The 17,218-nt window shown below is 43.4% G+C and overlaps 3 protein-coding genes across 5 annotated transcripts in view; 2 read left to right on the top strand and 1 right to left on the bottom strand.

Annotated features, from left to right (window-relative positions):
- Positions 1 to 12,653, bottom strand: part of ANKRD27 (ankyrin repeat domain 27) — a 52,947-nt gene extending 40,294 nt beyond the window's left edge. Inside the window, exon 1 of one of the 3 annotated variants that reach the window (XM_030469662.1) lies at positions 12,487 to 12,653. The gene's annotated coding sequence lies outside the window, so the exon portion shown is untranslated. The other 2 variants (XM_030469661.1, XM_030469660.1) reach the window with 2 other exon arrangements.
- RGS9BP (regulator of G protein signaling 9 binding protein) lies at positions 901 to 5,799 on the top strand. Its single transcript, XM_030469664.1, has one exon. The coding sequence runs from the start codon at positions 1,439 to 1,441 to the stop codon at positions 2,150 to 2,152; it is 714 nt and encodes a 237-aa protein (XP_030325524.1). The 5' UTR covers positions 901 to 1,438; the 3' UTR covers positions 2,153 to 5,799.
- Positions 12,621 to 17,005, top strand: NUDT19 (nudix hydrolase 19). The gene is made up of 3 exons (XM_030469663.1): positions 12,621 to 13,392; positions 14,620 to 14,827; positions 15,867 to 17,005. The coding sequence occupies exons 1-3, from the start codon at positions 12,694 to 12,696 to the stop codon at positions 16,091 to 16,093; spliced, it is 1,134 nt and encodes a 377-aa protein (XP_030325523.1). The 5' UTR covers positions 12,621 to 12,693; the 3' UTR covers positions 16,094 to 17,005.
- Positions 17,006 to 17,218: the final 213 nt, after the last annotated feature.

Genomic DNA, 17,218 nt, shown 5'->3' with positions numbered 1-17,218 from the left:
TACTATCCACCACTAACCATTATATCGTGCTTCAGCACATTCACAGGACTGTGTGTGCGGCACCCTTAGGGCCAGCAAGGAACCAGTGTGTTTCCTTCGCTTGGTGATGAGCAATTGCTAACTGCAGGCACTCTGAGTGCACACACCAGCCCTTCCCAAACACCCCGTGAGAGTGAGGATGCGGTAAGCTCTCTCCCAGCGCTGCACCACGGGGTCTGGTCGGAACCCGACCGCGCTGACCCTGCGTAGCCAACCTGGGGTTACGTGAAGGGCAACACTGCACTGAGCACTTCTGGTAGAGGAGCGAGGCAGAAAGCGGGTGCCAACGAGACCGCGGGTACCGCCCGGTGCCGTCTGATGCCGCCGCCGGAGGTGCCGCCAGGCCAAGGAGCCGGCGGGACCCGAGCACCGCCGCCCCGCCCCGCCGCTCCGTCCCGGGCGCAGGCCGCGGTACAGCTCCCGCCACAGCACGGCGGGCAGGCCGCGGCCGAGCCTCCCTGTCACGGAGAGGCGGGAAGGCACCGACGATACCTCCCCGGGGCCGGGCGGCAGCTTCCCAGAGCACGTCCAGTAACTGGCGCCGCAGGAAGCCGTCCTGCCGCCGGGCATCGGGCCGGGGCGCCCGAGGCGGGAGCGCTACTTACACCGACATCATCGCCTCCCTTCCTCCCTGGCCGCGGAGAGCCGCTGCTGGCCCACCTCCCCCAACCGCTCCGCGCGCCGGCCAAGCCCTACCAGGATCCAGGGCGGGCCCGGCACGGCGGCGGCGCCGCACGAAGCCAATGGCCAGGCGCCGACGGGGAGCGAGCGTGGAACAGGGCGGCCGCCGCGGGGTCGGAGCCTGGGGTGGGGCGGAGCCTGAGAGGCCTTATAGGGCCGGGCCGGGGCGCGCCCGGAGCCGCGAGCGCTCCCCGCGCGGCAACATGTGACCCCGCGGGCGCCCAGCCGGGGCGAGCTGAACGGGAGTGCCGGCGGCCGCGAACAGACAGGCGGACAGCCAGCCAAACAGCCTCAACCAGCCGTCGGCTGTCGCCCTCGAGAGCTTTGCCTTCTTTTGATCTGATTTTTCTCCTCCCTCCCAAGCGTTCAGCGCTTTTCAAAAAGCGGCGCCCGAACGCCCGGAGCCCCGGTTCAGCGCGGTGCGGAATGATCCGCCCCGGTTCCCCAGCACAGCGGCAGTAGCGGGCAGGGAGCGATGCTGCCTGGCCCTCGGGGCTCCTCACAGCCCACCCGAGCTCCCGGAGCCGCCGGAGCCGCCTGAGTAGCCGGCGGGGACGCGAGGCGGGCGAGAGGGTGCTGAATGCAGCGCGACGCGAAGCGACCGCCTGCCATGTGTGCTGGTAGCATCCGGCTTTGGCACCTCCCTGGTCCCAGTACCGGGTAGTCGGGCGGAGCGGCAGCAGGGCAGACCGGCGGGGAGGCAGCCGCCGCCGGGATCATGGTGAAGGAAGAGTGCAAAGCGCTGCTGGACGCGCTTAACAAGGTGACCGCCTGCTACCGGCACATGGTGCTGACCATCGGCGGCACCTCGGACTCCCAGAACCTGAGGGAGGAGCTCAAGAAGACCCGGCAGAAAGCCCAGGAGCTAGCGGTTGCCAACAGGAACAAGCTCACCACGGTCCTGAAGGACAAAACCGTGAGTAAGGAAGACAAAGCTGAGTTCGAGAGGCTATGGGTGATTTTCTCCACGTGCCTAGAGATCCTGGAGATCGACATGAGGAGAGCGCTGGAGCTGGGCCACGAGTTCCCACTGAACGTCCCCAAAAAGCACCTGATCCAGACAGGCATGAGTGGGGGAACCTCTGGCGTGGCTGCCAGGGCAATGAGCGTCCAGAACATGAAATATGAGGCTGAGCACAATATAGACGTGGTGGATTTAAAAGACCTCGAAAATGAGATTAACCAGGTAGGAGAGATGATGTACGAGATGGAAATGAAGGTCAATGTCCCCCAGTGGACAGTAGAGGCTAAGCAAGACCCGGGGGCTGAACTAAAATCCACCATCAGTGTGGGCGCTTCGTCTATTGGCATGATCTCCGTGGAGGAAAATAAATCCTTCTGTGATATCAGCAAGGTTCTAGCTGGGATTATTTTCTCTGCAGTGCTTATTATCGCTATCATCCTGGCTGTGTGTGTGGTGAAACTCTCTTAGGGTGGTGTGGGGCTGTCCAGAGTGACCCCGTCAGTCTCTTTCACACCTCACCTTTCATTCCAAAATGGGTCACCTGGATGAGCTGAGAATTTAAATGTACCACTTTGAAAAACAAAGCAGAACTTCTGCCTCTCAGTATCATAAAATGCACGGTTTGTTTCTTTTTCTTGTTTGAAGAGATGCACATCAGCCTGCAGCATAGGATGTCTTCATGTGCTGGACTTGTAACAGTTAACTGTGAAGTATCACAGTATTACCGCTGCTGGCTATAGCAGGGATTTGTCTGCTATTAATAGATGGCTATTCGCAGAAGCCTGTATTTTTTGTTCTTCAACAGGCTCTAGTCTCTGCTAGTGGTCACTGTTTACAGTATTGGAGAGTAACATGAATTTGGAAGCTAATGCAGGTGTTTCGTTACAAAGTGAATATACTACAGGGGATTTAATCATACACACAAAATACTCTTTTGGTGGAGGAAAAGGGGAAGGACAAAAACCCTGAAAAAGCATGTGAACAACCTCTATTTTGGATTTGCTAATGGTTGGAGGAGAGGGGGGAAGGAGGGAGAAAACAGCCCAAGCTATGTTTGGTACCAAACCCTGTTCGCTCATTTAGACTGGGCTGTACAGACCCCGGTGCATGGACTGGCATTGCGTACGTGAATGACTAATCACTTCCCAAATCCGGGGAGAAAAAAGGGAGAGTTGTGTACGCAGAAAAATCCTAGCAAGAGTTCTCATCCACATGTACTGTAAGTTTGTCTTCCCCTGCAGAAAGGCTGATTTTTACAACTGGTTCCACTTTTTCTTTTTGTAGAAGTTAACAGTTTGCATCTCACAATTAACTATGGAAATAGGAGCAATGAATCTGCCCACAGCAGGGGCGGTAATTTTTGAAAACAGATTTTAGCAAAAAAAAAAAAAAAAAAAAAAGTTGAGTTAAAGCAGACCTTCCTAATAACGCAGAGGGAACCCTCCTCATGTTGGCAGGCAGGGACTGATGCCTTTTTATGTACTGCCACATTTCTGCCAGTTCCTGAATTCTTTGCAGAAATCCAGAGAAAGATGAAAATGCCTCACTCATGTCTGATTAACCTTTTGGGAAGCAGGGAGCCTGTAAGACTGGTCCAGTAAGACTCCCAGTGCAATTTAGGGAGGTAAATGTAAAAGCAGCATAAAATTTTTCAGTGCTTCCCTATAAAATTGTCAACATTTAAATGTAAAGCTGGGGGGATAGACACTAACTTTGCAGACAAGCTCCGTAATGTTTTGTAAAAGGATCCACGCTTGATGGTGTTTCTTGTGTAACTTATGGAAATGCCTCCTGTTACTGTGAACACACACCACCTGATAAAGCAAGCATGGTCCATACTTTATAGTGCCATAGGTGTATGAGGCACTCCATGGGCAAATGCAAACGCCCTGTAATATTGTGAGTTAGTAATTTATTATTCCTTCGCAGCGATTATTATGTGCACATTATCAAACAGTAACAACCAGACGTTTTGTGAAGATACTATAGTCTTCGATGTGGACAACACTCACTAACAGCTAGTATTTTTGAGTTAAGAACTACACATAATTTGAAAAACCTCAGCAAGCAGTTTATTCTTTAAAACTTAAGAGAACTGGATTTGGGGATAAAAAGTATGTGACAAATTTAAATCTGGTAATTTTGTAGGTGAGAAAGAAAATAACATAGGAGAGAAAAGACAGTAGGTGTAGGCCTGAATTACAGGCTATAGATTATCATTACGCTGAAGGATATTCCAAGTTCTGCACATTAATCTAGTCTAGCTCCATTCTCATGGGAATTCACAGTTTTGTAAGACGACTCCACATTCCTTTCTATTGTATTTCACTCATTCCATAGGATGTGTTTTCTACGCAGTTTATTGAGGTTCGCAGGGATCCCTGGCAACATTTTAACAAAGTCAGGCCTGTATTTATTGGTGCTACTGTTTCAGTCTGTCTAGACAAGGTATAATTGCTGTGTGTTGATTTAAATGAGAACATCTCCTTCAGTCATCCCGACTAAACAAATTTGTGGAAAATACAGCAAAAGCTGCAGAAGAATGTACATATTTGGATTGCCACTGCTAGTCCTTGAGGATTTGTGGGCATTTGTACTCTCTGCACTCTGCTTTTATTTAGTTCAGAGGAAAGTGGTCAAGAAGTTGGACTCTGTTCTGTGCTCCTTGAAAGCTCCACGTTCCTTTTGAAATGAGATCACTTAACCACATGTTCTAAAAACCCAAGTAATGCAAGTCCGGTTTCTGGTGGATGAGTAAATGGTAACACCTACCCAGTGTTCATTACTGTGTATCTTGGTGTCCTGAAGTGGGTACAGTGTTTATTCATGGTTAGTTGTGTAGAATCTTTAAGAACAGGTAATCTCATCTTCCAAAGTAAGCTTCAGCAAGGCAGTAAATTGTAAATTTTCAGTCCACTGCATTTTTTTTTAATTTGGATTTTCGAATACAGGACTCAAAGAATTCACATATGTAGCCTATAATTATGTAAGTCTTGCTTTATTATGAATATGCACACAATTCGTATTTAAAGGATTGGACCTTGGAAAAATAATGTTCTTTCAAATCTTAGGACACAGCTGGTTGCAGATTTGTTCATCATTAGTTTGTTCCTAAAAATCTGTATCATCTTAGACTATCTAAAATTAATAGATTAAGTAGAATTCTAAGAGAGGATTGGAACTATCTAAATGGATGATGTTCCTGCCACTAATCTCCTACTCTCCTATACTTGATACCAAGTGTACACTCAATGTGACAGAGGTCAGGCACAACAGCGCACAATATCAAACCAAGATGAAACCATCACTGCCCAAAAGTACTGATGCTTCTTTCAAATTAAAAAATAAAGCAATGTTGTAGTAGATTTTCAGTCTTCATATTTTCCCGCCACTAGAATACAACTTGAAGGAGACTGGAAATGCAATTTTCGTCAGTGAAAAACGGGAAGTCAAACTTCAAAATACTCTATATTTAAATAGCATGATGACAATGCAAACACTCATGCTGATCCGTGAATGAGAATGTTACTGTGTTTTTGGTACAAAAGAAGATAGTTATTGTTTCATTTCAGTTCTTTTGTCTTTATTCACAGGATATACACATTAAATTTGCTGTATACTAAAATATTCCTGACTTGAATTATACTGGTTTTGCCTGTGCATGGGTGGCGTTTTCTACATTTTGAATAATTCAAATTTGTTACTGCCACTATTTAACTTAAAATAAAGTATGTTCTTACAGGTTACTGCTTGGCTTGCAGCAGTAATTAAAGCCAAACAAAACCTGTGATATTAATACAGCTTGTCAGTAAGCTTCTCTAAACAAAACATCCCTATTTCAATCACAGGAATAAAAGTAACATGCTAAGCCCTCTCATTACAGTTCTCTTTAGATAAATTCACTCTTCTCAAGCTCCCACATTTGAATATAGTGATATATCTTCATTTTATTCCAAGACTTACAGTCTATCACCATAAAGCCCCTCTACACTATTTTTCAGTTTACTAAGAAAATTAACAGAGAACCATAAATAAAGTGATTCTCCTTATGTCGCAAATAATGTAACATCGAACTTTAGCATTATGAATGTGAAATAAAATTAGTTTCAAAATTCTTCACGTAAATATGAAAATATTTTTGTGAATGCAATTATTTAAAAACTGAATAAATGACTGATGTTACTAGCTTTCAGATTAAACACGTGCATATTGTTTGTAGTCTGAAAGGATTGGTTACGGGCTTTCTTTTCCTTCTCTTATAACATTTGTATTATGTACATTTTCCAGAAATACCTTGTTTCTAAGTGCTAATGGAACTCCTAGTCAACATATTTACCCTTCACAGATTTTCATTATGTAAAAAGTCATTCAGTAAGACCAGTGGATTACAGATCTCTAAATGCTTTCTCTCAATACGATTATGTAAGTCTTTTAATGCAGGAAGAGATCTGGACAAAACAGAAGTCTACACGTGAGCGGCATTTGGTATGGTAAGCATACAATAAAAGTGGGATTACAAAATAATGTCTTTCACATAAAACTATCTGCATGTGTTGAGGGAAGGACAAGAAAAGGAAGGGGATGGATGGATGGATGGACGGACGGATGGAGGGAGTAGTAAATATATCTTCATCTTATGTTAGCAAAGTATGCTTTCTGTTAAATATAATAGCATTGCAAGGTTAAACTATAGCTTCTCTGGAAGAAGGCAGTATTTTATATCCAGTGCGACAAAGAATATAAAATATCCCTGAGTGGAACTCACAACCCATTCTCTGATTCATTCAGTACAGAAAAAGAGTAAAAATATTTTGATTTGTTACATGTTACTATCAATTTTACAAGACAGCCCTTTTCTCTCTCTTTCACATTACATGTGACTTTCTATTGGAAGAAGGTGGTCCAACAAGGATGGACTCTGTCATCCATCCTGGCAGCTTGCTGCTGCAGTTGGAAACAGTGGTGAAACCTGTGGGCAGGTGGAAAGTCACATGGCATTTCACGAGCCTGAAGGCTCTGCTCCATCTTTTCATGCAGCCAAGCACAAGCATTTCACGCTGGAAGAAACGTGACTAGAAGCCATGCAGGCAAATACCAATGAAATTACAGGATCCCTGAAAGTCTCTCACCCACAGAGGCTAGTTAGCAAAAGCAATTTATTGCTCAGTTCCAGTAACTTTGTCATAGTATCTCCTATGCTTTCTCTCAATATCAGAAATTTGACTTCTGAAGCCTCCACAGCATCAGGTCAGTTGGGCTGGTTTGTTTTGTTTCACTGGACTGTATGTTTTCTTTTATTTACATGGTATTGCGTGACATTATTTATTGTAATAAATAATGAAGTTTAACCAAGCCAAGTGTAAGGTCCTACACCTGGGCCAGGGCAATCCCAGGCACTGCTACAGGTTGGGCGGAGAAGAGATTCAGAGCAGCCCTGCAGAAAAGGACTCGGGGGTGTTGGTTGACGAAAAGCTTAACATGAGCTGGCAGTGTGCACTTGCAGCCCAGAAAGGCAACCGTATCCTGGGCTGCATCAAAACAAGCGTGACCAGCAGGTCAAAGGAGGTGATCCTGCCCCTCTACTCTGCTCTCGTGAGACCTCACTTGGAGTACTGTGTACAGTTCTGGTGTCCTCAACATAAAAAGGACATGGAGCTGTTGGAGCGAGTCCAGAGGAGGGCCACGAGGATGATAAGAGGGCTGGAGCACCTCCCGTATGAAGACAGGCTGAGGGAGTTGGGGCTGTTCAGCCTGGAGAAGAGAAGGTCACCTGCGTGGTGACCTCATAGCAGCCTTCCAGTATCTGAAGGGGGTCTACAAGGATGCTGGGGAAGGACTCTTCCTTAGGGACTGTAGGGGTAGGACAAGGGGTAATGGGTTCAAACTTAAACAGGGGAAGTTTAGATTAGATATAAGGAAGAAGTTCTTTACAGTGAGGGTGGTGAAGCACTGGAATGGGTTGCCCAGGGAGGTTGTGGATGCTCCATCCCTGGCGGTGTTCAAGGCCAAGCTGGACAGAGCCTTGAACCACGTGGTTTAGGGCAAGGTGTCCCTGCCCATGGCAGGGGGGTTGGAACTAGATGATCTTAAGGTCCTTTCCAACCCTTACGATTCTATGATTCTATGATTCTATGATTCTATATTCTTACTAATAACATCTCTACCAAATTGAACAAAATAATCCTCTAAAAGCCAGTTCTAATTCAAGTGCAAAGAAATGGAAGTCACAATCATACTGTAAATGTGTTCGTCTATTATTTTGGTCAGTTTTCCACTATGTATTAAAATAATCACAGAAGCCCATGATCAGTCAAGCCTGTCTTTTGCAAATAGATGTTCAAAGAACATGTACAGTCGAACTCATTGATGTGTCACAGCATTAAGGAATTACACAGCCTAAAGCATATCTAAGAAAATCATGGGGGTTTTGTAAGAACAGTAAATGTGAGGTCATGCAGCCACATATGATTGTCTTGAGGAAAAAAAAAAACCCAAACACCAAAAAACTTCAAATGCAATTCATTTGTATGATCCAGAAGAATTTATATATAAATTACATAAACAAGTGAGAAAGGTGGAACTGGGAAAAGAAGACAAAAGAAAATATTTAACTATTTATACCATATAAAATGACTGAGAAGTACCAGACACACCAAACATGATACTCCCTCAGCAACTTAATCTAATATGCTAATTGCATGTGTAATTGTATATATAAATACACATTTGAGCTGTGGGTCCTAGAGAGAGTGGTCTGAATATAAGCCATCACTACTCAGTTTCGTGAGAAATTACATGTGTGAAAACTATCCATGTAATTAAAAGCTACAGAACTAGAACCATAATTACATGCATAAGACATGTAATCCATTATGCGTCTGCTGGAAGCAAAACATTTCCAGTTAATGCTATCTGTAACCTAGTTTTCTGATCTGCTTTGATTTGTTGGAATATTGTTTTGTATGAAGGTAGCTGTATTTTTATTTTTCTTTGTAGTCAAACCTATATAATGATGCTATAATCATAACCCATCATTTCCTAGATGTGACGTTTATTCACATTTTGGACACAATAGGTGAAAAACTATACAGCGAATGTATTTATATTATTTGCTAAGTCTGCCTGTTTCTTGATACTATACAAGCTAAACAATCTAAAAGCTTTAGAATGTCATTTTGAAATAAGCCAGTTTAAGAAGTAGATGACATGCTCAGTAAAATCTCTTTAATTTTTTGATACTTGAAGTTGTAACAATTTGTTCAATAGTACAGTACACACTACCTCTGCATGGAGACAAAGATTTTACCAGATGCATATAAATCAAACCAAGACTGACTTAGTATAATCATCTCTAACTCACAGAATAGCATGTGAGCCAAATAATGGTGGACCTTGGTTTTTACCTGTAATTAACTATTACAGTGATGTGAGCTGCAATTTATGCAATGATGCAACAAAAAGGAATTAAGTCACTCTATTGCTAAGTATTCTAATCACTCACACACACACAAAAAAAAACCCCAGAAAGCTAATTTTTCTATATATCTAGTGACCTCAATCTGTTTTCTTTAAACAAACAATGTTTTCTTCTTTTCATTAGCAGTAACTGTGCTGGAGAGAAAAACATTGAAGTAACCTCCGTATTACTGAAGTATTATCCCACAAAGAATCATTATCAATGCCACAATTTCATGGCATTTCATTGAATGTAACTTTTGCAGCACTTCACAAGGAGTTATTTTTCAATACAGCACAACCTGTGTCTGAAAACAATCTGGAAAACAAAAGTATTTCGGGTCCATAAGGCTAACAATTTACGGTCTGGCATACAAGGAGCAAAAAAGGCAACTGAATTCTTAATTTTTTAGCAAAAATAATTTTTTTTTTGCCCCCATTTAATCTGGAGGGGACCTCTGAGTCCCCCAGACTTCTCATACATCTGAGTGTCACACCTATCTCTAGCTAATTCTTGCTATGGGAAGACTGTTCTGCAAACTAAAGTCTCCTGAATTCCCTGCCTACATCCTGGCCCTTGAAGGATAATGCTAGGGCCCAGCTGAATGCAGAGTGCCCTTGTGCTGAATGCTCACATTACAGTAATGGAATAAACTAGCATGCTTGTGTTAGGATTGCCAATCCTCAGTAGCAGGTTTTCTCAAATTTGCCATTCTTTCTGAAATCACTCGATGCTGTACGGATTTTAAACACAAGTGAGATGAACTCTGCATTTTAGCAGAATATATTTAAAAAAGAAATCATCCAAGTTGGAGATGAAGAAATTAAAACTTCATAGATATTAATATTTTATAGATAACCTTACATCTAATTTGGCTTTAAGAGATTTTCTATATTCGAGCCCTCTCCAGCAAGTTAGCTATAGCTTTGAGAGAGCAGGAACACACACACTCACAGAGCTTAGCTTTTACCTTTCTTAGTAGGAAACTGGATGGAGATAAAACATCACTTCACACCCTCAATCTTTGCTCACCAAGTTTCCAATTGTCAGAAACACTCAGTTTCTGAGCATTCATCCTTAGAACCTCCTGCCACCTCCAGTCCGGAGAACTGGGTCAATTAAAGACTCACATGCTCCTGGAATTTTGCATGAGATTACTTCAGCTTTGTCATGAACAGATATTGAATTATTCTTTGTAAGACAATAAAGAAAGGAAGTTAAGAAATCACCATCAACAGGGTGAATATGCTGACCCTTGGGTTAGGAATGGCATCCTTCTCAGGGGAAAGAGGTACCTTACATACCCCAGGACCGTGTGGAAAAATGCAGCAACTAGACTAGAGAATAATGTTTGTCTTAACTTGCAGTTCCACTGGCCTGTCTCTGGTCGCAAAGGACTGCTTCAGATGCTGAGAACAGTCATGAACAATGCTACAACCACACAACTATTTCTCTACCAACGGCCCTGCTATTCTCTATGTGTTTGAGGTTGCAAACAGCAGTTTATGTGCCAGCCACACATTCAATTTCCACTCCCCATGCAAGAATGCCTCTGAAATGAGATCTGCTAAATTTAATAGCAGTGGATACCAGCAAAACCAATGGAAGTGTTTTCCAGGATACTTCTGCTTTACTTACTAGCACTTGCGAGACTTTAGACTGTGCTAATACAAAAACATTCAATTTAGAAACTTAACAATAATCTGTACTATCCTCTATTACCAGATGTTCCTAAAGATGTTCTGAAATAATGTTCCAGGGGTCTCAGACGTTGCGTTTTTGCCATAGTAAGGCAGTTCTATAAACGTGCTGGTATTACAGCAGATTTGAAAATGATGCTGTTTGTTAGTGGTATGAGTACTTTTTACTTAATATGCCTTTATGTTGAAATGATCTGACATAATGGACCCTAAACCTTTTTGATCAGCCATCAAGCTCATTGGACATTAAATCTTGAAAAACCTCAGTAGTTTATTAATATTTCACCAGTAAAGCAGCTTTCAGGCAAAGCACATTCCTAACAATATGTATACTTAACACAATAAAATAGGTAACTATACTAAGAGTGCAGAAGGCAAACAAGTATGTGATGATCTTAGGTTCAAAATGCCTTTTACGAGGCAACAGGCGCATTAGTGGACTTTATGCTTCACTGATGAGCAGTAATCATTAAATTAGTATGAAAAAAGAGGCTCCAGTTACAAGATCTCCTGGTTGTGCTTGTAAACTTGGTCACAAGGAAGGAAAGGAGAAAGACGGCTGACTTGTATAATGTCTGGCTCTACCACAGCTGATGTTCTGACAGTTTTAGCACAATCCGCTGCCTGACCTATTCTCTGACTGCAGCCCCATGTCAGGATGAACTTCTGGCCCAGCTGTCTCTGTAGATCTCGACTGAATTTTTGGTTTTACCAATTGACATATTCCAGCATCCTGCTGGTTTAATTGCCTCTAAAGATCATTTCAGCTACAGTGAGTCACATCTCACCGGGCATAAAGTACATGCTCAAACAGAAAATCAAAAAGAGAAGTTCTCAGAGCCATGTGCAGGTAATGTGGGTATTTCCCAAACAGAATTTAGCACCAGGATTAGGAATAGGAGGAGGATTCTCCATGTTACATGAAAATACCATTCCTACAAAATTTCTCAACCTGTGTCATCAGCCGCCTTCTGCTAAACTGCTTATAAATTTAAAAAAAACCCAAACCAATCTATGATTGAGTTTTGATTAAATGATTAAAAATAAAATGTTAAATTAACAAAATAAAATGTTTCCTGAAGTGAAATATTTATTCAAAAGACTTTTTCAAAGTTTTGCTATCTTGCCTGAATATATCCTTTTTTCAGGTAACAAGGTCCTTAGCCTCAAAAGAGAAGAGCTTCTACATACTCTTCCCCTTTGAAGCCTACCAGAACAAATTCAAACAACTTGGAGCATGACATGTTTAATTAAAGACCTAAAATTATTTTGGTTATCGACATGCCTTGATATGGAATTGAGATAAGGAGATTTCCCTGAGGCCAGCTGGTGGGCCAGCAGCAGTATTACCATGACAAATCTGAGTCCTTGGTTCCTGACCCTGTGCTGATTCCTGGGGCTGTAACTACAGTGCCTTCGGCAGTACTCTGGAAGGCTCTGGGGTCCAAGTAAGTTATTCAACATTTACTTCTTGTCAAGCTGTAAATATGCTCAGTGCTATGAAACCTCAGGAAGTGCAAACTACTCCAAGCCATAGTTTTTCAAGTAAATTGAAAGCCACCGCCTCGTTTCTCTCAGCCATACACTGTATACCTATAAACCCTCGGTATTTCCTTAAGCTTTTGCTCTTCGAGGACACTACTTACCAGCTTAAGGGTGACCGGGACTGAGGCATTACTGAACTCTGACAGGCCTCGAACCCACCGGCTCTGGGCGGGGCAGGCGTTCCCTCTGCGGAGGCTTCCCCACGGCTGCAGTGGCTCCTCCGGAAGCCCAGGCGGCGGTGGCGCCCGGGCAGTCCCGCAGCGCGACCGCGGCCACCGTCCCGGCCGCCGCCGCCTCCGCCCCTCAAGATGAACGCTGGGCTGCGGCACTGGAGGGAAGCGGCCACGCTGCTTCTGGCAGCGGGCGCGCCGGGGCGGCTGCCGCGCTCCCTGCTCGGCCCCTTCGACTACGAGCTGCTGCTTCTGCAGCGGAGCTCCCGCAGCGGCTTCATGCCCAGCGCCCACGTCTTCCCGGGGGGGCTGGTGGAGGCGGCGGATTTCTCCGCGGACTGGCTGGGGCTGCTGCCCGCCTCGCCTCTGTGCGGACTGGGCCAAGTGAAGCCGCCGCCGCCAGGCAGCAGCCGGGCGCCGCTCTTCGCCACCGACCGGGAGGAGCTGGGCTCGCCGCTGCCGGGGGAAGTCGCCTTCCGCATCTGCGCTATCAGGGAAACGTTCGAGGAGGCGGGAATCCTGCTGCTAGTACCGGGGCCAGGGCCGGTGGCGGCCGGTGGGCCGGTCCCCCTGCTGCCAGCGGAGCGCCTGCCCCCGGCCGCGGAGCTGAGTGAGTGGCGGCGGCGAGTGCAGCAGGACCCGGCCTGCTTCCTGCAGCTCTGCCGGCACCTGCGCTGCGTACCCAACATCTGGGCGCTGCAAGAATGGAGTAACTGGCTGACCCCCGTCGGCAGGGTAGGAGGCGGTGGCCGGCGCTACGACACCGCGTTCTACCTGTGCTGCTTGGAGCGGCGGCCGCGCACCGCGCAGGACTGCCAGGAGGTGACGGCCTTCCTGGTAAGCGGCCCCCGGAAGAGGTGCCGAGGCCTCACCCCGCTCCCTCGCAACCCACGGGCCGCCACGGCGGTGTGCCGGTGCCTACGTGGAGGAGGGAGCCTGCTTCATTCCCACACAGCCCTCCTCCTCGCCTCTGCCTCAGAGGAACCGTGGGGCCTGTTCCTAGCACAGGTTAAAAAGGCGAGCCCAGGTCTCAGCTGTAGCCGTCCTCATAACGCTCCTTTTCCCATGGGAGAAAGGGACACAGGCGCTTTCACCTTCACAGTACCCCTCCCTCGCACACCTCTCCTTCCAGCCATCACGCTGCCCCTTCCATAAAGCGCACAGCTGCAACCACTGTCAGAACAGGGCAGTATATGAAATTTTGGGGCATAAGATCTGCCGTATCAGATCATTTTCACCTTGCATTACTGTATTTTCTAAAGGTGTACAATAAGTAATCACTTTTTAACCATTCATTGGTGCAGTACCAATGCAGGACTGTCATCATACCCTGAACATTCACCACGCTTGGGAGAGATCCTTGTGACATGCAGAGTACTCCAGGGCTACAACAGCTGCTAGTAATTTTTGTCTTTCATTGTTACTTGGAATATTTCAAGTAACATTGAAATACTGTATTATTAAAACCAGTTTTGGAGCTGTACTGATTTTTTTTACCTTTTTTTTAATCTTCTGAAGAGTTCACATTTGTTAGAATTTTGTTAAGAACAGCATAAATCTACTGCAAGTGCTTATGCACACATTTCTCTTACCAAATCCACCATGTGAGAAATGCAGACTACAAACAGTTTAAACACACAGAACACCACAGTGTTTAAGCACAAACAGCTGGGCATTCATGCTCTGAAAACAGCATGCATAGGAAGCAGATGTTAGGTACTTCTAATTCTTGAAGCATCAGTAGTACCCCCGGTAACTGAGTCACACTGGGGTTAAGGGTTGTGCTTATAAGACTTTTAGACAGGCACCTAAAACAAGTCTCTATTTCTAAACTTGGCATGCCTACGTGTAAAATAGAAGCTTACTTATTTTTATAGGAAAAAGTAATTTTTATAGATTGCCTTTTGTTATTATTTTGGTATAGTTTATACATGTTTTTTATTGTGGTGAGAAGATGTAGGCTATGGCAAGCTGCTTTTCTGGAAAAGACCTGGCGCTTAAAGTTACTGATACTTTCTATCTGCTAATGACACTATAATTTCCAGGCCTCTTTTCATCTTACAGTGGTCATCACCTCCAGAAATCATTGAACGCTTTAAATCTGAGGAAATATGGATTGCTCCACCTCAGTTCTATGAACTGTGTAGGCTGTGCAACTTCTCTTCACTCCGTGAGTTACACAAGTTCAGCTCTGACCGAGCTCTAGAGGGATGTGAATGCTGGATGCCTGTGATGTTAACTGCTGCAGATGGCTACATCCAGCTACTGCCAGGTAAGTAAAAAGATGAAGGTTCTTTGGAATATATAAAAGCTTGGAGTTGCTACGTACTCGAGCCACATTATATAAACCATCTATAACTGTAAGGAAAACACTCTCTTAAGGGTAGTTACTGCACATGTTTTGTGCTGTCTGGCTTCCTTCTTCAATAGGGTTGATAACGGTGACTACCAGAGACAAGCTATCCCATCAAACAGCACGGTTATTTCTGTACTCCTCAAACTAATTGCCATTAATATATTTATGAAGAAATTCTAGCACTTTGACTTTTCTTAATCTTAAGGATGTATTAGAACTCCTTGTATTTAGTCCTTTTTAGTGGGAATTCTCACTTCAGTTATCCATTTGTCTTTGTAACAGCAAGTGGATGAAGCACTGGTGCATTATCAGTCTTCACAACTGTAATGATAAGGCAGTGATCTAAAAAGATACACTAACCCATTTTCCTCCTGCTCTTTCTCCTACTTCACTCTCATTTCACAATCATGTACATTTTCCCTTTTCCTTAAGAAAAGCTGCACGTAGTCATTATTTTCTGCTTTAGTTTGCTTTTCATTATGCTTTTTTCCTCACAACTGACCTCTAGAACTTCTATATGTGTTATTAGCACTCTTGCACGAGTATAACACACTTATATGGCAAACCACACTTCAAAAAACCACCAGATTCTATTCTTGGTCCCACTGTAGCCTATCTTTATACATGTGGAAAAGTATTTGTCTTATTTGCCACCTATTCTATAAACTCCTGTCTGACCAGGCTGTGATTATAGCATATGAGTGTTATCAGGAGCACTGGAACATTCAAATCAACACCTTTCATGTCCACTGCAGCGTCCCCTTACACACACTTCAGACATTTACGGCTATATATTTAAATCTGAGAATGTTTAGAGGCAGTTTACTTTTGTATTGTGAAATGCATTTCCACTGAGATTCATGTCCTGATATTTAAAAATTGCTAGCGTCATTCAATCAAAAGGCTGAAAAGTAAGTTAGGCAATGTATAACTAAAACCTTTTTCCGATCCCCAGGAGATGAGCTATATCCAGAAGATCCAGATTATACAGGAGAAAAGAAAATAATCATGACAACAGATAAGAAGGTTGAAGATCTCATGAAAGAGGGTAGTCTATTTCACAGGATAGCAATAAAAAACATCAACAATCTTGTTGTCTATGTTAATATTCAAGCAAAATACAATCATATAAATCCACTGACGATAAACTCTGCTTGTTCAGATTACAATAGCAGATTATAATATCTATATTATAGATATATAGTTCGGTTTAAAGGTAAAAGTTTTTTAATTACATACATATTCACTGTGAATTTTGGACCTTTCTAATTGTTGCCAAAGAGTCTGGAAAATATTCCTTTGTCCTGCCAAAGCATTTTATGTGTGCGATTTAAGAGTTATATGTAACTAATTCTGAGTCTTTGAAATAGAACAGTTGTGCCAATTACGATGTTCAGAGGCCACTGAAAATTTAATGTAACCATCAACTTAATTATTGTGATTTGATACTAATTACACTGAACAATTACTATCATATTCTACTTACATACTAATTGCAGAAATAGCTGCAACACTGGTCCACTGGGTTACACAGGTCCTTTTCTCCCTGAGAATTTAAGTATATATTAAGTTCAGAGCAAGTATGTTTTGAGTAGAAGAATTCTTTGACTATACTTCCCAAAGTTACCCATTAAAAAACTGTAATGTGCATCTAGAAATTAATAAAATCTCCTGTTCCCTATCTGCTGACATCTCCCAGTCTATTCTCCCTTTCATTCTGGGGAAAATCATTGTATATGTTTATATAGAGATTTATTAGCTGAAAGCCACTTTTTAAAAGGAGTATTATGAAGTTAATATTTATATTAGATATGCGTAAATTATTTTTACTAATAGTAATTAGTCAAAACTACAGTTTTCAAAAGTAGATAATTTACACAAAGGCATCTATCAGATAGAGTGCATTCTCGGGGATTTCGGGTTGGTTGGTTTTGTCTTTTTTTGTGCAATATGTGGAATAAATGGTGCAGTGATGCAACTTCTTTACCTGGAAGAAGAAAGTATGATGACTTGACAATAGCTAGTGAAGTTGTTCAGAAAGCTTGTTTCAGCTTTTGTTCTGTATTTCAATTAAAAACTTCTGCAAAATTTTCATTAAATTGGTTTGTAGTATTCACTTGGATTGGGAAAAAAACTTGTCTTTTTCTTCTCTCTGAACATGCTCAGGCTGTTCGTGGTTTTGCAGACCTTACTGAAATTTGTATACCTCTGCAAAACATGGGTCACATGAAGCAGAAGATTATGCGGTATATAATCTTCTTCAGAATATTCTGGCTATCTCTTCTGAACATGAAGACAATGGGATAA

Source organism: Strigops habroptila, chromosome Z (assembly GCF_004027225.2).
Source record: "Strigops habroptila isolate Jane chromosome Z, bStrHab1.2.pri, whole genome shotgun sequence".
Lineage (NCBI taxonomy): Eukaryota > Metazoa > Chordata > Aves > Psittaciformes > Psittacidae > Strigops > Strigops habroptila.
This window is presented reverse-complemented; position numbering and strand designations above follow the sequence as displayed.